The sequence below is a fragment of the Saccopteryx bilineata genome, chromosome 4 (assembly GCF_036850765.1).
Source record: "Saccopteryx bilineata isolate mSacBil1 chromosome 4, mSacBil1_pri_phased_curated, whole genome shotgun sequence".
NCBI classification, from domain to species: domain Eukaryota; kingdom Metazoa; phylum Chordata; class Mammalia; order Chiroptera; family Emballonuridae; genus Saccopteryx; species Saccopteryx bilineata.
In genome coordinates, this window is record NC_089493.1 from 180,673,910 (window position 1) to 180,696,888 (window position 22,979).

The 22,979-nt window shown below is 43.0% G+C and overlaps 1 protein-coding gene across 3 annotated transcripts in view; it reads right to left on the bottom strand.

Moving 5' to 3' along the window:
• HAVCR1 (hepatitis A virus cellular receptor 1) overlaps positions 1–22,979 on the bottom strand; it is a 38,405-nt gene that overhangs the window by 13,689 nt on the left and 1,737 nt on the right. Inside the window, exons 2-5 of one of the 3 annotated variants that reach the window (XM_066277442.1) lie at positions 22,260–22,349; positions 14,432–14,521; positions 10,078–10,167; positions 5,824–5,913 (exon numbers count right to left, since the gene is read on the bottom strand). In XM_066277442.1, coding sequence (XP_066133539.1) covers positions 5,824–5,913; positions 10,078–10,167; positions 14,432–14,521; positions 22,260–22,349 — 360 coding nt within the window. The remainder of the gene's footprint in view (positions 1–5,823; positions 5,914–10,077; positions 10,168–14,431; positions 14,522–22,259; positions 22,350–22,979) is intronic. The other 2 variants (XM_066277443.1, XM_066277444.1) reach the window with 2 other exon arrangements.

The following is a 22,979-nucleotide window of genomic DNA, read 5'->3' on the forward strand; positions in this document are numbered from 1 at the left end:
ATAAGCTATAAATATAACTCATCTCATAACCACATCTAATTGTTAATTTAGATGATACATATAAATCACTCAACACCCTATCAGATAAATGTCAGCTATTACAATTATGACATTATAATGGAAGGAACAATGAGGAAAAAACTGTGCAGTGACTTTCCAAACATCTTGCCCTTCATTCAGCATAAACATCCGGTGAGATACACAAATTCATAGACAGACAACAGTACGGTCATTGTCGGGGGAAAGGAGGGTGGAGGGAGGTTTACGATGGAATGGGCGGATAAACGGTGGTAGAAGGAAATTCGACTAGGGTTGGTGAACACACAATATAATATCTAGATGATATATATATAGAATTGTACCCCTGCAACCTACATAATTTTATTAACCAATGTCAACTCAATAAATTCCATTTAAAAATACATCAACTTGTCATTGTGCATGTAGCTAGTACTTGGCAGTGAAATTGGGAGCTATCGTAAAAACAGAGCTAAAGGGCCTCCCCAATCTGGCCATGGCAATAAATAAGACCTTCGCTGGGAGAATTGAATGAGATAACGTATGAAATTTTCCAAGCACACACAACCGTCAAGGTGGGCGGCGGGCCATATGACAACCAAAATCCCTTCCAGACCTGACATCTTTGTTTCTGAGAGGGCGCAGCCCATGGAAGGCTGACGTAGACACAAGTGAGGATTTGGCTCTAGAGCCCCAGATCCCTGCCAAAATGGCGTGCCAAGCAGTCACCAGTCATGGGGACACAGCTGCTCCAATGTCTGTTCCACTCTGGAAAGCTCTATGCTCACCAGGTTAGAGTGACCTGATATTTAGAAAATGATTCCCCCTCCCACTTTCCTCCTCCTCACAACCCTAACAGTGTGGGTACAGCTGCTCACGCTGCTGTTACCTTGTGTTCTTTCCTATTTTCACTTGCTTAAGGGTCTGGAAACAGTTCACACTAAGGGTTCCACTTTCAAAACCAAATGTCACCATTGTCTAATCCCACCTGAATGGGTCCCTCTGTGAATCTCACTGCAGGTCCATTTTAAATTAACCATCTTCCAGGAAAGGTTGGCCAGAGGCAGGCCGTGGTGGGGGCTCCTACAGACTGACAACTCCTGAGTCGAGTTAGCCATACACAGAAGGAGCCTTGTGAGGTTTGCCCTTGTTTGGAAACAGCGTAAGCAAAAGGACACAGCCAGCTCTGCATTACAAAGGGGATCAGCGTGTGGTACTCCCCACACTGACCACTACGGGTCACAGAGTTACTGGGTCACAGAGTTACTGGGAAAGGTGACTGGCTCCAGTATCACCTTTGTCTACCATGGGGCCTGCCGGGAACGCGGAGCGTGGGGAAGACATTGTGGAGGGGAATAACAGATTCTCTGTGGGGCACGCCTCTCTCCTTGGTGTGGTGTTGGTCTCCTCACTCTATCTCCTTAGATTTTATTTACTCATTTTTAGAGAGAGAGGAGGGAGGGAGGGAGGGAGGGAGGGAGAGAGAGAGAGATAAAGGGGGCGAGGAACAGGAAGCATCAACTCCCATATGTGCCTTCACCAGGCAAGTCCAGGGTTTTGAACTGGCGACCTCAGCATTCCAGGTCAAAACTTTATCCACTGCGCCACCACAGGTCAGGCTCAACCCATCTCAAAGTGTCTGTGTCCATCTGCAAGCCTGAGAAGGCAGCAGGACAGTCTCCTAGACGTACTTAGGCTCTGGAGTTCAGGGAAAACATAAACACAGGTGACCAGTTTGGTCTGGACTTAATGGTCAGCTCTGGCCCAAGGGAGCAAGCCCAGCAATAAATTTGGAGTAAAGACTGGTTCATGTGGCCCTGGCTGGGTCCTCAGCTGGTTAGAGCTTCATCCCAAAACACCAAGTTTACAGGTTCCATCCCTGGTCAGAGCACAATCAAGATCAACCAATGAATGTATAAGTAAGTGGGACAGCAAATTGATGTTGCTCTCTCTCCCACCTTCTCTCTCCAAATGCAATTAAATAGCTAACTAAATAAATAAACAAATAAATAAAGGCCTGGCCAGATAGCTCAGTTTGATAGACAGTTTGATAGAGCATTGTCACAAGGCACAAAGGTTGCAGGTTTGATCCTCATTCAGGGCACATACAGGAACAGAGCAATAATTCTGTCTCTCTTTCTCCCTTCTTCTTCCTCTAAAATAAATAAATAATATTTTAAATAAATAAAACACTGGTTCATGCGATTTAGAAAAATAGAGATACGCATGTGGATGCCCCCAGATCATATGCTGATCAGGTATATGCACTCTGGACATCTAAGAAATAGTTACTATTGTAGCTTTCGCTTACCCCCTTAGAACTATGTCGCAAGCTCTTCATCTCATTTAATCCTCACAAGGATTCCACATGATCAGTGATGTTCCATCCATTTTGCAAATGATGAAAACAGATTCAGAGAGGGTTTGTTCAAGTCATATAGCTGATTGGAGAGGCCGGCATCAGCACTCATGGGCTCTTTTTTCTTTCTTTCTTTTTTAAGCATGTGCATACACGCATGAGAGAGACAGACAGACAGACAGGAGAGAGAGGGACAGACAGGGACAAACAGACAGAAAGGGAGAGAGATAAGAAGCATCAACCTAATGTTTCCTGTGGTGTGATAGGCTGGGTTTCTGTTGTCTGCATTGGAAAAGATGAAGTAGCTGCTGCCGTGGGAATAATGGAAGAGCTCTGTTTCATTTGTGGAGAAAAATTCCCACCCCAACAAAAATTAACAACAAAACTAAAATCAGGAATTACATTCAACTCTTTCTCAGAAATTTATTCAAAGCAACATTGAGGCCTTGTACCCCCATCTAGATATATTATTATCGGGAATAAATCTGATATATTGAATAGATAATGGTTTGGATATTTATCTATACATACAACTATTTCACTCTTTTCATACTCTTGGAATCCCCCAAAATCTTTCAAACCTACAACAATGGCTCTTATGTAAGACACCCAATTAAGATTTCCTTATTGCCTCTCACTGGCCTTTCTGTTTCTCTTTCCCTCCATAACCTTCACATTTCAATCTCATCCTTCCTTTTGTTCTGAACCAATAGCATGTTTTCCTTCAGGACTGAACCCGATAACAGGAAGTGGCTCTCAGATGATCAGAATGGAGCCAAATTAGATCTGTGCAACAGACCTCTTGCCCTTAACTTCTTTCCCAAGGTTGGCTACCTGTGGGCACCTTTCTTTTCTCCCCTGTTCCTACAACCTTCCACCCAAGCATTCCATCACTATTCTAGGACATGAGCATGTGCCTAAAATTGCCTGAAACACGATTAGTGCCAGGGTTTACCTGCTTCCTGTAGTATGAAGTCAAATTATTCTCCATTTGTATTAAATCTAAATGCTTAAATCAGAAGTTTGAAATGTGAGTCATGTATCCTGAACTGAAATAAGAAGCCATAAATCCTAAATCCCTGAAAATCTTAAAACTGGTGTTTAATTTATCATCAGTATAACAGCATTGTTTTTTATTTTTATGTTGCAGATTAAAAAATACTAGAAGTAAAACTAAAACTGCATAAGTCACTGAATGACATTTGACAGAGTAATTATAAGGTTTTTTCAGTGAGGATGTCTGAGTAGGACAAATTTATTCAAACATAACTTCAGTCCCCATGGTAGAAAGCACGTCCAGTAGTCATACCACAACCCCAAATTCAAATTAATGCAGACTGAATCCTAACTCAACCACTTTCTCTCCATATGCCTTTCAACAATAAACTTAAACTGTGTGCTTAGGTTCCCACAACTATAAAATGGGGTTAAATTGCACCACCATTGTATAGGGTTATGAATAAAATCAGGATTCCTGTCCCATAAGAGATAAATAAATGTTAACTTCACTGAAATCTTATCCAAGAGTGGAAGCTCCACCTTTAGTGTGTACTTAAGGAACTTGTAGTAATATAATGTTATAGTAATTAAATATATAGAAATATAAAAAAAAATGGAAGATATATAAAAGTAATTAAGATATAATATTAAAATTAACTAAGGGAACTAAATAAAGTTATGCCATCTGAATAGGAATTAATATAGTGTGTGCAGATGTGATAAATAGCTTCTGACTTTCGAGCAGGGCCAGTTAGTGTGTGTATGAAGTTATACATAGATAAGAAGTAAGAAGTGGCTTGATGTCATAACTTTGTAAGTTAACATAAACAAAAAGCTTTTCTAGGAACATCTTAAAAGTGGTTTAATGTAACATTTGAGTAGATTAACATAAAAGGGTTTCCCTGTGAGGAACTACCAAAAAGGTGGTTTGAGGTAATAATCCTGTAGATGACACCTGTTAGAAGGCGTTGGCTAAAAAAGGTACTAAAGCTGATGGGCCCCCTGCTGAGGTAGTCGCCCAGACTCCAACGTGAACATGGACTGTCTCCACGCCGCTCTGAGCTCTGACCAAAGACAGCCAAGAGGAGCACGCCGACAGGCCCCCTTAAGCTGTACCCAGGCGTGCCAAAAGGATTTGGGAGTAATAAATAGCCTGTATGATTCTTGCAACTAACTTGTGTGTTGGTTGTGTTTTTCCTCCGGTGGCTGTTAGTGTCAGCACTGATCAGTAGCATCCTCATAGCCGCCTCAAGAGAAGTCTCGAAGAGGCTGCCAGCCCTGCTGATAAGCAGAGGTCTTCCACTGCACAGGGAAGTCGAATCAGGGACACCTGATCAACATAGAGCTTGGGCTCTACTGGGACAGAACTCCACTCAGAGATACATGTAAGGAAAGAATCTCATTAACCTGACCCTTGTTCTCTGCCATTCCCTGTATTTTCCTTATAAACCTTTGCTCAATTGAGTCATATCCACACCATCTTCCTTAGATCAGTGGTCTGGAGTTTGTCGGCTAATAATTAATACCTTTGAGAATTCAATTAAAAGACAAACAAAGCCTGACCAGGTGGTGGCGCAGTGGATAGAGCATCAGACTGGGATGCGGAAGGATCCAGGTTCGAGACCCCAAGGTCACCAGCTTGAGCGCGGGCTCATCTAGCTTGAGCAAAGAGCTCGCCAGCTTGGACCCAAGGTCACTGGCTCCAGCAGGGGGTTACTCGGTCTGTTGAAGGCCCGCGGTCAAGGCACATGTGAGAAAGCACTCAATGAACAACTAAGAAGTCGCAACGAGAAACTGATGATTGATGCTTCTCATCTCTCCCCGTTCCTGTCTGTCCCTGTCTATCTCTGCCTCTGTTAAAAAAAAAAAAAGAAAGAAAAAAAAGACAAACAAAAATAATGGGTCCTCTCACCCTTAAAATATTTATAAATGTAAGTATATAATTGGAATAGGGGTTCACAGATCCTGTGTGTAAGGTCGGTGGATAATGAGGAAAGGTCAGACCTGCAAACTTTGGCTGGGACTGCCCACAACCAAGTGCACCAAAAGAAACTTCCCTGGAGCCCTTTGGAAAACAGTGACCATTTGCCAGCCAGTGAGATTTCACCACGTCATATTAGCACAACTTCCCTAGAGACCCCTTTAAATATCTCCCACGCGGTTTAATCCTTGCAACTTCCCTGGCCTCCATCTTTCCTTGGGGCCAGGGAACCTCGCCCGGCGGGATGCACGCTCTGTACTCAATAAAGCCTTTTACTATTCCACACTTCGTGGCTCCAGCCCCTTCCTTCCTTCTCAGTGGGGAAAAATACCTTACACTGTGAAGCCATGTTTGGAACCCAGAGGAGAAGCCGTATGCTGGATTAAACTTCTGCATTAACACAATGCCCAGGATAGTCTACACTTCTCATTAGAAGGCCACTGGTCTCAGGAACACCTCAGTTTACCTGTTTTGAGGTTCGATGTGGATGCTTGAATTGTAGGAGCAGCAGTGAAGACCCTGGCTAATGTTGTGACCCTGGTGACATTAGGTAAATCTAGAAATCAACATAAAGCAAGAATTAAAGCAGCAGGAAACATGAACTCTGTGCTGAGCCTGTATATCAAATTCAACCAATAAGAAAAAACCCCAGGCAGAACTGGACACTAATATCTCAACTCAGCATTCCGGCCTTTCACCAATTAGAATACGAAAGGAGAGGGCTGAAACTAGGCTGGTAAAAAGGAATACCTGCAGTGAAAGGTATAGATTCCAGAAAGTTATGGAGGTGAAAAGGTTACCTTGGATTTGCACCAAAGCACTTTAACCAAAGTCACCTCAATAAGTTCAATACAAAATAAACAAGAAAATAGCCATGCCATTCAGATTCATGCATTTTTATTAACATTGGCGAGAGGAAAAACATGTCCATAACCTAGACCTGTCCTTGTATTCTCTGTGGTGAATGATTAAAACTTAACAGCAGTTGTCAGGACCAAATATTTACTAAAAGCATTTAGCTCATTCAGTTTTGCAGGCACCCTTCCAAAAATGCAGCACCTTAGGTGAGGTGCCACTAGCAGACGCTAGATCAAGGGAAGATTTTATACAACATGTGTTTAAACAGAAGATGGACTAGACCACAGGTAATAATTTGACTCTTTGAAGAGTCAGAGGTGGTGCGGGTTCCAAACTACATAGAGGTCTTCAAGCTACCCAGTGATAGATAAACTGGCTACTCAGCCACCATCTTTCCTAAGCACAATGCAGGTCTGAAGGAGGAAGGAGGACTGGCCTACTCAGTAACCCGGCTCAGACCTCCCTTGCAGCTGGATGCTGATAAGGGACAATAGGATTAGGGTGCAGACAATTTTGAGGAACTGTGGCACCACCCCCAACCAAAAACAGAAGAAGTGACCTTGCAGCCTCCTTTGCTCAAGGCCCTTTGGAAAATCCATAGAACCCCTGCCCCATCCCTCCCTCGGGGCTGACACCCTCTGCTGGTCTCAGCCCACCTGCACCCAGGCGTTTTTTAAATTTCCTTTTGGGACACACCCCGTGGTTTCTGCCTTTCACCCAGACAGAGAGCTGAAGCCACAATGAAGCCCAAACATAGTGCCTACACAGAAGCAGATCAATTAAGGCTTGATTGGCAACATGTACATTTTTTTTCACCAGACACCTTTCTTTCCTGCAAAAAGTTTAAATAAATTTTATAAAATAGGTGATGGGCCAGTTTCAATCTTCTCTGGCCCCTGGGCTATATTTTGCTATCCTTGATCTAAAGTATTTCAGAGGCTTTAAAGGGAAGCATAATCCAATCTCCTCCCTATAGTTTAAAATCTAATCTAGAGGGAAAAAGCAAGCATGCAAACAATCCCATCAAAGGAGCATAACAATAAGAGGAGAAACAAATCAGGTTATCTAATGAACTTGTTTTCTTCACTGGTAAATAGTTTAGCCAGAAAGCAACCAGGAAACTATAGGGAACAATGCTGATAAGAAAAAGCTCTAACAGAAGGCTGAAGAATGAACTCAGTCTGTAAAAATGGAAAACAAACAAAAACAAAACCCAGAGCAAAGAACTGGTTATTGGAGGCCGAGAATGACAGGCTCAGTTACAGACCCACTTCCACTGGACAGAGCAGCAACCTTGTACATATTAAAGGAATGAGAGGCACTATAAAAATCTCCTACTGATTTCTTCCTATAACATTTCTTAAATTCAGCCACATCAAAATAACTTCACAGCTCCAAAAGGTTGTAGTCATAATCTCTTCCCTGCACGTTGCCCTCTCACGTCTGTCCACAGTTTACCGTCTCACCAGCGTCTCTGGCTTCCCTGGATTGCCTCCCAGTCAGTCTCCCCAGAGGCAGCTGCTTCCTCCATCTGAACTGACCATATCTCCCCTGCCTTCATAAGGGAAAGAAGCCAGTCCCAAAAGTTGGGACATTACAAAATCATGGTTTCTCTTAACTAAAAAAATAGAGATATAAGTTATTAAGGTCATGGGTATTGATTCCTGCTGTCAACATAAGAGCTGAGTGGAAGGAGACTTATTAAGAAGGAGCAATAGAAACCAGAAATCCTCTTTCATCATATGATAAGGTTATTAGTATCTCCACATCAAGATGGAAGATATACAAACTTCCCAGATTATAGGATTGCATGAAAATCTTAAACTGGTAAATAGTTATTGGGATGCAAATGTTTTCATATTATAATAGAGTCACTTTGGTGTACATGCAATAAGACTGAATTGACAATTGTTTTTGTTAGTGATATATCTACTTGTCAGTATACACAACTTTAAAATAGAATTGAGTACAACCATTATGGAGGAAAGTATGGTGGTTCCTCAAAAAACTGCAAATAGAACTACCTTATGACCCAGCAATCCCTCTACTGGGTATATACCCCAAAACCTCAGAAACATTGATACGTGAAGACACATGTAGCCCCATGTTCATTGCAGCACTGTTCACAGTGGCCAAGACATGGAAACAACCAAAAAGCCCTTCAATAGAAGACTGGATAAAGAAGATGTGGCACATATACACTATGGAATACTACTCAGCCATAAGAAATGATGACATCAGATCATTTACAGCAAAATGGTGGGATCTTGATAACATTATAAGGAGTGAAATAAGCAAATCAGAAAAAAACAAGAACTACATGATTCCATACATTGGTGGAACATAAAAATGAGACTAAGAGACATGGACAAGAGTGTGGTGGTTACCAAGGGTGGGGGGGGAGGGAGGACATGGGAGGGAGGGAGGGAGAGAGTTAGGGGGAGGGGGAGGGGCACAGAGAACTAGATAGAGGGTGATGGAGGACAATCTGACTTTGGGCGAGGGGTTTGCAACATAATTTGATGACAAAATAACCTAGACATGTTTTCTTTGAATATATGTACCCTGATTTATTAATGTCATCCCATTACCATTAATAAAAATTTATTTAAAAAAAAAAAAAAATAGAATTGAATCACACCTACAATGTATATAACAGGGGTCGGGAACCTATGGCACGCGAGCCGGATGTGGCTCTTTTGATGGCTGCATCTGGCTCGCAGACAAATCTTAAAAAAAAATAGCCTGACCAGGCAGTGGCGCAGTGGATAGAGCATCAGACTGAAATGCGGAGGACCCCAAGGTCACCAGCTTGAGCGCGGGCTCATCTGGTTCGAGCAAAAGCTCACCAGCTTGGACCCAAAGTCACTGGCTCGAGCAAGGGGTTACTCGGTCTGCTGAAGGCCCACGGTCAAGGCACATATGAGAAAGCAATCAATGAACAACTAAGGTGTTGCAATGAAAAACTGATGATTGATGCTTCTCATCTCTCTCCATTCCAATCTGTCTGTCCCTATCTATCCCTCTCTCTGACTCTCTGTCTCTGTAAAAAATAAAAAAAATAAATTAAAAAAATAGCAATTAAAAAATAATAACATTAAAAATATAAAACATTCTCATGTAATACAATCCATTCCTTTCCTACCGCTCATTTTCATAGCTACAGGTAGCTGGAGCCAATCACAGCTGTCCTCCGGGACAACGCCAATTTTTTATTGGATAATGTGTAACATACACGGGTCGTTGTATGGCTCCACAAAATTACATTTTAAAATATGTGGCGTTCATGGCTCTCTCAGCCAAAAAGTTTCCCGACCCCTGGTATAAGGTTTTCACAAGAATTAAGTGACATAATTCTTATAAAGGTCTTAGCATGGTTCTTGACACAGGAGACAGAGTAAACATTATATTCACTGAAATCTTATCCTCAAGTGAAGTGTCCTCAAGTGGACTGAAACATCTCCACTCAGAGCTGCTTGTGAGGACTGAGTCTCGTTACCCTGACCCTTCTGCTCCGGCATTCCCTGGGTTTTCCTCATAAACCTGTGCTCAACTGGCTAAATCCATACCATCCTCATTAGGTGTCCAAGGTCAGTGGTCTACGTTTAGTTGGCTAATAATGAACACTTTTGAGAACCTAATTAAAAAACAACAACAACTAGGAATCCCCTCACTCTAAAAAGATTTATAGATACAAAAAGTGCATGCAATAGAGAACAATGGTTGATAGACACTGTGAGGCCATGCATTTAACCCAGGGAAAACCCCACAATTTAGATTGAACCTCTGACTTGACCCACGCCCAGGGTGGTCTTCATCCTCTCATTAGGAGGCCTCTGGCCTCAGAAACACATCAGTTTACCTGTCTTAAGGTTTGGAGTTGGTGCTGGAGTTGTAGGAGCAGAGGTGAAGACCCTAGTTGATGTTGGAACACTGGTGAGCTGAGGTAGAGCTAGAAATCAACATGAAAACAAGGATTAATCGAGCAGCAGAAAACAACAGGTTTGTGCTGGGCCTGTACATCAGCATAACTGTAAGGCCAGGAGCCAAGGCCAGGGCCACTATCAGAGGAGCCCAACCCATGCAGGTTCGCATTGGATTCGGACAGTCGGTAAAGAAACCATGGAGCCAAAAACTGGTGGGCCATAGTCTTTAATCTAGCTTGCACCCGGCGGGCAAGTAAAAATACACACTGGGCTCCAAAACCCACTCACATTCAGTGCTCACAAAGCTACTGATTTATCCGAGTTTCCTAGAATCAAAGGTTTCTAGCTCAACAGCCTTATTCTCCTCAGTTCCCCATTTCCTTCCTTATCCCAGATACAAACTCTGTACAAACTGGCATCTCACTCAGTACTCCGCCATCTTGGCTGCTTTTCCTGGCCTTCTCCACGTGGCCTCCTCCCGCTGCTGGCTCTATTCTCTCTGCTCTCTCATGCTAACCTCAGGAACCAAGAGCGCAAACTCCCGCTCCGTTCCCATTTTATAGTGTAGAAATCCAAACCCTTAATCCAATATACATAATGGGGAAGTCTCTAATACAAAATCACTTCTATGAGGCATGATAGGATTGTACCACCTCACACCAAAAAGGGTGGGACAGGCTTAATCCCAAAACCAAGCCTCAGGCTACAACAATTCTCAACACACATTAATATCACCTGGGCAACGGCCTCTTTAACAAAGTGAGCATAATACATTTTATCTGCCCAACAATAACCAATGAGAGCCTGTCTGTCCTCAGGCAACACCAGGCACTAACATCCCTTGGACTCAATATTCTTCTTATTGGCCAACTGGAATTTGACGGGGTGGGTTTGAAGATCAACTTGCAAAAGGGAAAGAGCTGTTTTGAAAGGTATCTACATATTTTGGGAGGTTCAGAGGCAAAAAGGATACCATAGATTTGGAATGAAGCACTTGCAAAAGACCAGATGTGTGTGCCTGACTTATGTGTCTTCGTAAACATCTGTGAGAAGGGGAATATCTCTAGAACCTAGACCTGTCCTTCTTTTCTCAGTGGTGAATGACTAAGACTTATAAACAGTAGTTCTCAGGCCCAGGATTAGGGTGCAGAAGACTTTGAGGAACTGTGGCACCACTTCCAGCCACAAACAGAAGAAGTGACCTTGCAGCCTCCTTTGCTCAAGGCCCTTTGGAAAATCCATAGAACCCCTGCCCCATCCCTCCCTCGGGGCTGACACCCTCTGCTGGTCTCAGCCCACCTGCACCCAGGCGTTTTTAAAATTTCCTTTTGGAACACACCCTGTGGTTTCTGCCTTTCACCCAGACAGAGAGCTGAAGCCACAATGAAGCCCAAACATAGTGCCTACACAAAAGCAGATCGATGAAGGCTTGATTGGCAACATGCACATTTTTTTTTAACCAGACACCTTTCCTGCAAAAAGTTTAAATAAATTTTATAAAATAGGTGATGGGCCAGTTTCAATTTTCTCTGGCCCCTGGGCTATATTTTGCTATCCTTGATCTAAAGTATTTCAGAGGCTTTAAAGGGAAGCGTAATCCAATCTCCTCCCTATAGTTTAAAATCTAATCTAGAGGGAAAAAGCAAGCATGCAAACAATCTCATCAAAGGAGCATAACAATAAGAGGAGAAACAAATCAGGTTATCTAATGAACTTGTTTTCTTCACTGGTAAATAGTTTAGCCAGGAAGCAACCAGGAAACTATAGGGAACAATGCTGATAACCAGGCAGTGGCGCAGTGGATAGAGCGTTGGACTGGGATGCAGAAGAACCAGGTTCGAGACCCCGAGGTCTCCAGCTTGAGCGTGGACTCATCTGATTTGAGCAAAGCTCACCATCTTGGACCCAAGGTCACTGGCTTGAGCAAGGGGTTACTCGGTCTGCTGAAGGCCCGCGGTCAAGGCACATATGAGAAAGCAATCAATGAACAACTAAGGTGTCACAACAAAAAACTGATAATTGATGCTTCTCATCTGTCTCCGTTCTGTCTGTCTATTCCTGTCTATCCCTCTCTCTGACTCTCTCTCTGTCTCCGTAAAAAAAAGAGAAAAAGCTCTAACAGAAGGCTGAAGAATGAACTCAGTCTGTAAAAATGGAAAACAAACAAACAAAAACAAAACCCATAGCAAAGAACTGGTTATTGGAGGCCGAGAATGACAGGCTCAGTTAAGGACCCACTTCCACTGGACAGAGCAGCAACCTTGTACATATTAAAGGAATGAGAGGCACTATAAAAATCTCCTACTGATTTCTTCCTATAACATTTCTTAAATTCAGCCACATCAAAATAACTTCACAGCTCCAAAAGGTTGTAGTCATAATCTCTTCCCTGCACGTTGCCCTCTCACGTCTGTCCACAGTTTACCGTCTCACCAGCGTCTCTGGCTTCCCTGGATTGCCTCCCAGTCAGTCTCCCCAGAGGCAGCTGCTTCCTCCACCTGAACTGACCGTATCTCCCCTGCCTTCATAAGGGAAAGAAGCCAGTCCCAAAAGTTGGGACATTGCAAAATCATGGTTTCTCTTAAATAAAAAATAGAGATATAAGTTATTAAGGTCATGGGTATTGATTCTTGCTGTCAACATAAGAGCTGAGTGGAAGGAGACTTATTAAGAAGGAGCAGTTGAAATCAGGAATATGTCCATTAGCCACGGCCACCATCACAGCCGCCTGCCAGCATAATTTCGCATTTGATTCGGAGAGACAGTAATGAAACAAGAACTGGTGGGCCATTACCTTTAATCCTAGCTTGCCTGGTCTGCTTATTTTATGTGCAGAAATTAAAGCCTTTAAGCCAGTATACAAATAAGGAAGTCTCTGATACAAAGTTACTTATCTGAGGCATAAATGGGATTCCTCATAAGAGTGCACCACCCCACATCATGCAGCAGTCAAGGGTGTGGGGAAAAGCTCAGTTTTGAGAAGATCTTACTTAGGCTATAAGGACCTTGCCAGCCTACAGCCTGTCCCCCACACCCAATGCAAACCATAAGCGAGCAAACCTATATATCATATTTACAAACTGATTTGACTAACACCAGGAATCCTCTTTCATCATATGATAAGGCTATTAGTATGTCCACATCAAGATGGAAGAAATGCAAACTTTCCAGATTTTTGGATTGCATGAAAATCTTAAAAGAAACTGGGAAACAGTTATTGGGATGCAAATGTTTTCATACTACCACAGAGTCATTTTGGTGTACATGCGACAAGATTGAATTGACAATTGTTTTTGTTAGTGATATATCTACTTGTCAGTACACACAACTTTAAAATAGAATTGAATCACACCTACAATGTATAGGGTTTTCACAAGAATTAAGTGACATAATTCTTATAAAGGTCTTAGCATGGTTCTTGACACAGGAGACAGAGTAAATATTATATTCACTGAAATCTTATCCTCGAGTGGAGGGTCCTCGAGTGGACTAAAGCACCTCCACTCAGAGCTGCTTGTGAGGACTGAGTCTCATTACCCTGACCCTTCTGCTCTGGCATTCCCTGGGTTTTAGCTCAACTGGGCTAAGTCCATGCCATCCTCATTAGGTGTCCAAGGTCAGTGGTCTACGTTTAGTTGGCTAATAATGAACACCTTTGAGAATCTAATTTAAAAAACAACAACAGCCTGACCAGGCGGTGGCGCAGTGGATAGAGCGTCGGACTGGAATGCGGAGGACCCAGGTTCGAGACCCCGAGGTCGCCAGCTTGAGCACGGGCTCATCTGGTTTGAGCAAAAACCCACCAGCTTGAATCCAAGGTCGCTGGCTCCAGCAAGGGGTTACTTGGTCTGCTGAAGGCCCGCGGTCAAGGCACATATGAGAAAGCAATCAATGAACAACTAAGGTGTTGCACCGCGCAATGAAAAACTAATGATTGATGCTTCTCATCTCTCTCTGTTCCTGTCTGTCTGTCCCTGTCTATCCCTCTCTCTGACTCACTCTCTGTCTCTGTAAAAAATAAATAAATTTTTAAAAAAAATTAAAAAAAAAAAAAGAATTCATTTAAAAACAACAACAACAACAACAACTAGGAATCCCCTCATTCTAAAAAGATTTATAGATACAAAAAGTGCATGCAATAGAGAACGATGGTTGATAGACACTGAGAGGCCATGCATTTAACCCAGGGAAAACCCACAATTTAGATTGAACCTCTGACTTGACCCACGCCCAGGGTGGTCTTCATCCTCTCATTAGGAGGCCTCTGGCCTCAGAAACACATCAGTTTACCTGTCTTAAGGTTTGGAGTTGGTGCTGGAGTTGTAGGAGCAGAGGTGAAGACCCTAGTTGATGTTGGAACACTGGTGACCTGAGGTAGAGCTAGAAATCAACATGAAAACAAGGATTAATCGAGCAGCAGAAAACAACAGGTTTGTGCTGGGCCTGTACATCAGCATAACCAAAGAGAGACTGGGCAACACTGGGCACTAATATCCCTTGGAATCACAATTCTTCTTATTGGCCAACTGGAATTTGACAGGGAGGGTTTGAAGATAAGCTTGCAAAAGGGAAATAGCTGTATTGAAAACTCTAGACTTATTTTGGGAGGTTCAGAGGCAGAAAGGATACCCTGTGTCTGGAATGAAGCACTTGCAAAACACCAGCCATGTGTGCCTGATTTATGTGTCTTCTTAAACATCTATGAGAAGGGGAATATGTCTAGAACCTAGACCTGTCCTTCTTTTCTCAGTGGTGAATGACTAAGACTTAAACAGTAGTTCTCAGGCCCAGAATGTTTAAAATTAAATAGCATTCTGCTCATTCACTCCTGAGGATACCCTTCCAAAACCAGTACCTTCCTTAAATGAGGATTAACTCACACCAACTAACAGATGCTAGATGGGACAGGGAGCATTTATACAACATATATTTGGATAGAAGTTAGACTAGACCACAGGTAGTAACTCTGGATAGAAGTTAGACTCGACCACAGGTAGTAACTCTGGATAGAAGTTAGACTAGACCACAGGTAGTAACTCTGGATAGAAGTTAGACTAGACCACAGGTAGTAACTCTGGATAGAAGTTAGACTAGACCACAGGTAATAACTCTGGATAGAAGTTAGACTAGACCACAGGTAGTAACTCTGGATAGAAGTTAGACTAGACCACAGGTAGTAACTCTGGATAGAAGTTAGACTAGACCACAGGTAGTAACTCTGGATAGAAGTTAGACTAGACCACAGGTAATAACTCTGGATAGAAGTTAGACTAGACCACAGGTAGTAACTCTGGATAGAAGTTAGATTAGACCACAGGTAATAACTCTGGATAGAAGTTAGACTAGACCACAGGTAGTAACTCTGGATAGAAGTTAGACTAGACCACAGGTAGTAACTCTGGTTAGAAGTTAGACTAGACCACAGGTAGTAACTCTGGATAGAAGTTAGACTAGACCACAGGTAGTAACTCTGGATAGAAGTTAGACTAGACCACAGGTAGTAACTCTGGATAGAAGTTAGACTAGACCACAGGTGGTAACTCTGGATAGAAGTTAGACTAGACCACAGATGGTAACTCTGGATAGAAGTTAGACTAGACCACAGGTAGTAACTCTGGATAGAAGTTAGACTAGACCACAGGTAGTAACTCTGGATAGAAGTTAGACTAGACCACAGGTAGTAACTCTGGATAGAAGTTAGACTAGACCACAGGTAGTAACTCTGGATAGAAGTTAGACTAGACCACAGGTAGTAACTCTGGATAGAAGTTAGACTAGACCACAGGTGGTAACTCTGGATAGAAGTTAGACTAGACCACAGGTGGTAACTCTGGATAGAAGTTAGACTAGACCACAGATAGTAACTCTGGATAGAAGTTAGACTAGACCACAGGTAATAACTCTGGATAGAAGTTAGACTAGACCACAGGTAATAACTCTGGATAGAAGTTAGACTAGACCACAGGTAGTAACTCTGGATAGAAGTTAGACTAGACCACAGGTAGTAACTCTGGATAGAAGTTAGACTAGACCACAGGTAGTAACTCTGGATAGAAGTTAGACTAGACCACAGGTAATAACTCTGGATAGAAGTTAGACTAGACCACAGGTAGTAACTCTGGATAGAAGTTAGATTAGACCACAGGTAATAACTCTGGATAGAAGTTAGACTAGACCACAGGTAGTAACTCTGGATAGAAGTTAGACTAGACCACAGGTAGTAACTCTGGATAGAAGTTAGATTAGACCACAGGTAATAACTCTGGATAGAAGTTAGACTAGACCACAGGTAATAACTCTGGAGAGAAGTTAGACTAGACCACAGGTAGTAACTCTGGAGAGAAGTTAGACTAGACCACAGGTAGTAACTCTGGATAGAAGTTAGACTAGACCACAGGTAGTAACTCTGGATAGAAGTTAGACTAGACCACAGGTAATAACTCTGGATAGAAGTTAGACTAGACCACAGGTAATAACTCTGGATAGAAGTTAGACTAGACCACAGGTAGTAACTCTGGATAAAAGTTAGATTAGACCACAGGTAATAACTCTGGATAGAAGTTAGACTAGACCACAGGTAGTAACTCTGGATAGAAGTTAGACTAGACCACAGGTAGTAACTCTGGATAGAAGTTAGATTAGACCACAGGTAATAACTCTGGATAGAAGTTAGACTAGACCACAGGTAATAACTCTGGAGAGAAGTTAGACTAGACCACAGGTAGTAACTCTGGAGAGAAGTTAGACTAGACCACAGGTAGTAACTCTGGATAGAAGTTAGACTAGACCACAGGTAGTAACTCTGGATAGAAGTTAGATTAGACCACAGGTAATAACTCTGGATAGAAGTTAGACTAGACCACAGGTAATAACTCTGGATAGAAGTTAGACTAGACCACAGGTAGTAACTCTGGATAGAAGTTAGACTAGACCACAGGTAGTAACTCTGGATAGAAGTTAGACTAGACCACAGGTAGTAACTCTGGATAGAAGTTAGATTAGACCACAGGTAATAACTCTGGATAGAAGTTAGACTAGACCACAGGTAATAACTCTGGAGAGAAGTTAGACTAGACCACAGGTAGTAACTCTGGAGAGAAGTTAGACTAGACCACAGGTAGTAACTCTGGATAGAAGTTAGACTAGACCACAGGTAGTAACTCTGGATAGAAGTTAGATTAGACCACAGGTAATAACTCTGGATAGAAGTTAGACTAGACCACAGGTAATAACTCTGGATAGAAGTTAGACTAGACCACAGGTAGTAACTCTGGATAGAAGTTAGACTAGACCACAGGTAGTAACTCTGGATAGAAGTTAGACTAGACCACAGGTAGTAACTCTGGATAGAAGTTAGACTAGACCACAGGTAGTAACTCTGGATAGAAGTTAGACTAGACCACAGGTAATAACTCTGGATAGAAGTTAGACTAGACCACAGGTAATAACTCTGGATAGAAGTTAGACTAGACCACAGGTAGTAACTCTGGATAGAAGTTAGATTAGACCACAGGTAGTAACTCTGGATAGAAGTTAGATTAGACCACAGGTAGTAACTCTGGATAGAAGTTAGACTAGACCACAGGTAGTAACTCTGGATAGAAGTTAGACTAGACCACAGGTAATAACTCTGGATAGAAGTTAGACTAGACCACAGGTAATAACTCTGGATAGAAGTTAGACTAGACCACAGGTAGTAACTCTGGATAGAAGTTAGACTAGACCACAGGTAGTAACTCTGGATAGAAGTTAGACTCGACCACAGGTAATGACTCTGACTCCGCATAGTCAGAGGTCACGTAGGATTCCCAAACCACATACAAAGGTCTCCAAACCACCCAGAGAGAGAGCAGAAACTACAATCCAGCCAAATGCAGTCGCTGGCACAAAGCAGATCAATGAAGGCCTGACTGAACAATGTCTACATTTTCGTTTAACCAGGCACCGTTCTTTCTTACAAGAACATTCTTAATTATCAACTCAACTAGCTATGAAAGAAACCTTTGAACAGGAGATGCCTGATTGAGAAGCGCTTCTTTGTGGAGAGATCCCGTTCAATTTGAGGCACTATTTGCCTTAGAAGAAAAAAAATCTTTTGTGGAACAAATATTTGTGAGTTTCCATTACATGTAAAACATTAGTCTGAAGCAGAGGTCAGCAAACTTGCTGAAAAGGGGCTAAGAGTAAGTTGTTTAGATTATGGGGACTCTACACACTCAGTGTCAGTTGCTCAACTCTCAGAATGAAAGTAGTCACAAACAAGAAAGTATAATAACTGGGTATGGCTGTTTGAATGAAATGTATTTATAAAACAGGGGATGGGCCACTTTTCAATCTTGTTGGGCCCCAGGGCTATCATTTGCTGACCTGGGCTAAAGTGTGATAAGAAGCTTTTAAGAGCACTATAATTCAATCCCTTCCCTGTAGTTTAAAATCTAATCTAGGGGAAGAAAGCAAGCTTGCAAAGTATTTGATCAAAGGAGCGTAAAATACAACAAAGGGGAAGAAACCTAATCAGGTTATCTAATGAACTTGTTTTTTTACCGCTGGTAAATGGTTTAGCCAGAAAGCAACCAGGAAAATACAGTACAGGGAATGATGCTGATGAGAAGAAGCTCTAACAGAAGGCAGAAGAAGGAACTCAGTCTGTGAAAACAGCGAAAAGCAAACACAAAACCTGTAGCAAAGAACTGGTTATTGGAGGCACAGTGTTAGGCAAATAAAATATATTATGCTCACTTTGTTAAAGATGGCGCTGCCCACGTGGAGGCCATCGTCCAGGTGATATTAATGTGTGTTGTGGGCAGGCAGTTGTAGCTGGGGCTTGATTTTGGGATTAAGCCTCTCCCACCCTTTTTGATATGGGGTGGTACAATCCAATCATGCCTCAGAGAAGTGACTTTGTATTAGAGACTTCCCTATTTGTATATTGGACTAAAGGTTTTGATTTCTACACTATAAAATGGGGGCAGAACGGGAGCTTACGCTCTCGGTTCCTGAGATTATTATTAGAGGAGATAGCAGAGAGGAGAGGGGAGAGAGGCCACGTGGAGTAGGCCAGGAGAAGCAGCCAAGATGGCGGAGTGTTGAGTGAGAAGCCAGTTTGTGCAGAGTTTGTGCAGGGAGAAGGAAGGAGATGGGGAACAGAGGTTGTAAAGCCAGGAGCCAAGGCCAGGGCCACTATCAGAGCAGCCCGGCCCATGCAGTTTCGCATTGGATTCGGACAGTCGGTAAAGAAACAATGGAGCCAAAAGCTGATGGGCCTTCATCTTTAATCCTAGCTTGCACCCGGCGGGCAAGTAAAAATACACACTGGGCTCCAAAACCCACTCACATTCAGTGCTCACAAAGCTACTGATTTATCCGAGTTTCCTAGAATCAAAGGTTTTTAGCTCACCAAACTTATTCTCCTCAGTTCCCCATCTCCTTCCTTGTCCCAGATACAAACTCTGCACAAACTGGCATCTCACTCAGCACTCCACCATCTTGACTGCTTGTCCTGGCCTACTCCCCGTGGCCTCCTTCCGCTGCTGGCTCTACTCTCTCACACTAATCATCCCGGGAACCAAGAGCCAAGTCCCATTCTGCCCCCATTTTATGGTGTAGCTTCACAACCTCTAATCCAATATACAAAATAGGGAAGTCTCTAATAAAGTCACTTCTCTGAGGCATGATTGGATTTTACCGCCCCATATCAAAAAGGGTGGGAAAGACTTAATCCCAAAACCAAGCCCCAGGCTACAAGGATTCTCAACACACATTAATATCACCTGGGCAACGGCCTCTTTAACAAAGTGAGCATAATACATTTTATCTGCCCAACAAAGGTGAATAAGTCTGGTGAGCTAGAAACCTTTGATTCTAGGAAACTCAGATAAGTCAGTAGCTTTGTGAGCACTGAATGTGGGTTTTGGAGCCCAGTGTGTTTTTACTTGCCTGCCAGGTGCAAGCTAGGATTAAAGATAATGGCCCATCAGTTTTTGGCTCCATTGTTTCTTTACGTCTGTCAGAATCCAATGCGAACCTGCATGAGCCAGGCTGCTGTGACAGTGGCCGTGGCTACTGGCTTTACACACAGAATGACTTGGCTCAGGCTCAGTATGGACCCACTGCCCACTGGACAGAGCAGTGACATTGTAGATACCTGCCTGTTAAAGGAATGGGAGGCCTTATAAAAATCTCCTACTGCCCTGGTTGGTTGGTTCAGTGATAGAGCATTGGCCTGGTGTGCAGGAGTCCTGGGTTCGATTCCCGGCCAGGGCACACAGGAGAAGCACCCATTTGCTTCTCCACCCCTCCCCCTCTCCTTCCTCTCTGTCTCTCTCTTCCCCTCCCACAGCCAAGGCTCCATTGGAGCAAAGTTGGCCCGGGTGCTAAGGATGGCTCTGTGGCCTCTGCCTCAGGCGCTAGAGTGGCTCTGGTTGCAACAGAGCGACACCCCAGACGGGCAGAGCATCGCCCCCTGGTGGGCATGCCAGGTGGATCCTGGTCGAGCGCATGCAGGAGTCTGTCTGACTACCTCCCCGTTTCCAACTTCCATACAAACAGAAAAAAAAAAAAAAAGTAAAAATCTCCTACTGGTTTCTCCCTAACATTTTTTAAAATTCAGTCAGATCAAAATAATCTCACAACTCCAATAAAGTCGTAATGATAACTTCTTCCCTGCATGTTGCCTTTACACCTGTCCACAGCAACTGTCCCGCCAGCGTCTCTGGCTTCCCTGAACTGCCTCCCAGACACAGCTCCCCCAGAGTCAGCTGCTTCCTCCACCTGAACTGACCTTATCTCCCTTGTCTTCATTAGGGAAAGAAGCCAGTTCCAAAGGCTGGGAGATTATAAAAAAAAAGTATCTCTTAATTAAAAAAAATAAGTAATGACATGTTATGAAGGCCACAGATATTGGGTTCTGCTGTCAACATAAGAACTTAGTAAAGGAGATTTATTAAGAAGCAGCAGCAGCCTGACCAGGCGGTGGCGCAGTGGATAGAGCGTTGGACCGAGATGCAGAGGACCCGGGTTCAAGACCCCGGGGTCGCCAGCTTGAGCGCAGGCTCATCTGGTTTGAGCAAAAGCTCACCAGCTTGAACCCAGGTTGCTGGCTCCAGCAAGGGGCTACTCAGTCTGCTGAAGGCCCGCAGTCAAGGCACACATGAGAAAGCAATCAATGAACAACTAAGGTGTTGCAACGCGCAATGAAAAACTAATGATTGATGCTTCACATCTCTCTCCATTCCTGTCTGTCTGTCCCTGTCTATCCCTCTCTCTGACACACTCTGTCTCTGTAAAAAAAAAAAAAGAAGCAGCAGCAGCCGAAACCAGGAAATCCTCAAGAACCTACTACCTCTTTCATCACATGATGAGTCTAGGCTAATTAATATCTCCACATCAAGATGAAAGAAATTCAAACTACCCAAATTTTTAGATTGCATGGAAGTCTTAAAAGCAACTGGTGGGCAATTATTGGGATACAAATGTTTTCATATTATAATAGGGTCACTTCTGTGTATATGCAACAAGATTGAATTTAAAATTGATATTTTTAGTCAATACATACAACTTTATAATAGAATTAAATTACACTTACATAAGAACTAAAGTGACATAATACTTGTAAAGGTCTTGGCAATGTTTCCTGACCCTTGACATACAGTAAATATTATATTCACTGAAATCTTATCCTCGAGTGGAGGGTCCTCGAGTGGACTACAGCATCTCCACTCAGGGCTGCTTGTGAGGACTGAGTCTCGTTACCCTGACCCTTCTGCTCCGGCATTCCCTGGGTTTTCCTCATAAACCTGTGCTCAACTGGGTGAAGTCCACACCATCCTCATTAGGTGTCCAAGGTCAGTTGTCTGTGTTTAGTTGGCTAATAATGAACACCTTTGAGAACCTAATTTAAAAAAAAAAACAACATCTAGGAATCCCCTCACTCTAAAAAGATTTATAGATACAAAAAGTGCATGCAATAGAGAACGATGGTTGATAGACACTGAGAGGCCATGCATTTAACCCAGGGAAAAACCCACAATTTAAATTGAACCTCTGACTTGACCCACGCCCAGGGTGGTATTCATCCTCTCATTAGGAGGCCTCTGGCCTCAGAAACACATCAGTTTACCTGTCTTAAGGTTTGGTGTTGGTGCTGGAGTTGTAGGAGCAGAGGTGAAGACCCTAGTTGATGTTGGAACACTGGTGACCTGAGGTAGAGCTAGAAATCAACATGAAAACAAGGGTTAATCGAGCAGCAGAAAACAACAGGTTTGTGCTGGGCCTGTACATCAGCATAACCAAAGAGAGCCTGTCTGTCCTCAGGCAGAAATAGACACTAATCTCCCTTGGACTCAGAGTTTTGGGGGGGTTGTTTTTTGTTGTTGTTGTTGTTGTTGTTGTTTTGTGACAGACACAGGAAGAGGAGGCACAGGGAGAGAGACAAACAGGGACAGACAGGAAGGGAGAGAGATGAGAAGCATCAATTCTTTGTTGTGGCACCTTAGTTATTCATTGGTTGCTTTCTCATATGTGCCTTGATTTATTTATAGATTTATTCATTTTAGAGAGAGAGAGAGAGAGAGAGAGAGAGAAGGGAAGGAGGAGCAGAAAGCATCAACTCCCATATGTGCCTTGACCAGGGAAGCCCAGGGTTTTGAACCGGCGACCTCAGTGTTCCAGGTCAATGCTTTTACCCACTGCGCCACCACAGGTCAGGCAAATTACTAAGACTTAAACTGTAGTTCCAGACCCAGAATGTTTACCAAATAAATAGTATTCAGTTCAATCAATTCTGAGGATACCCTCCCAAGGAACCTGCACCCTAAATCTAGATCACAGACAATTTTTA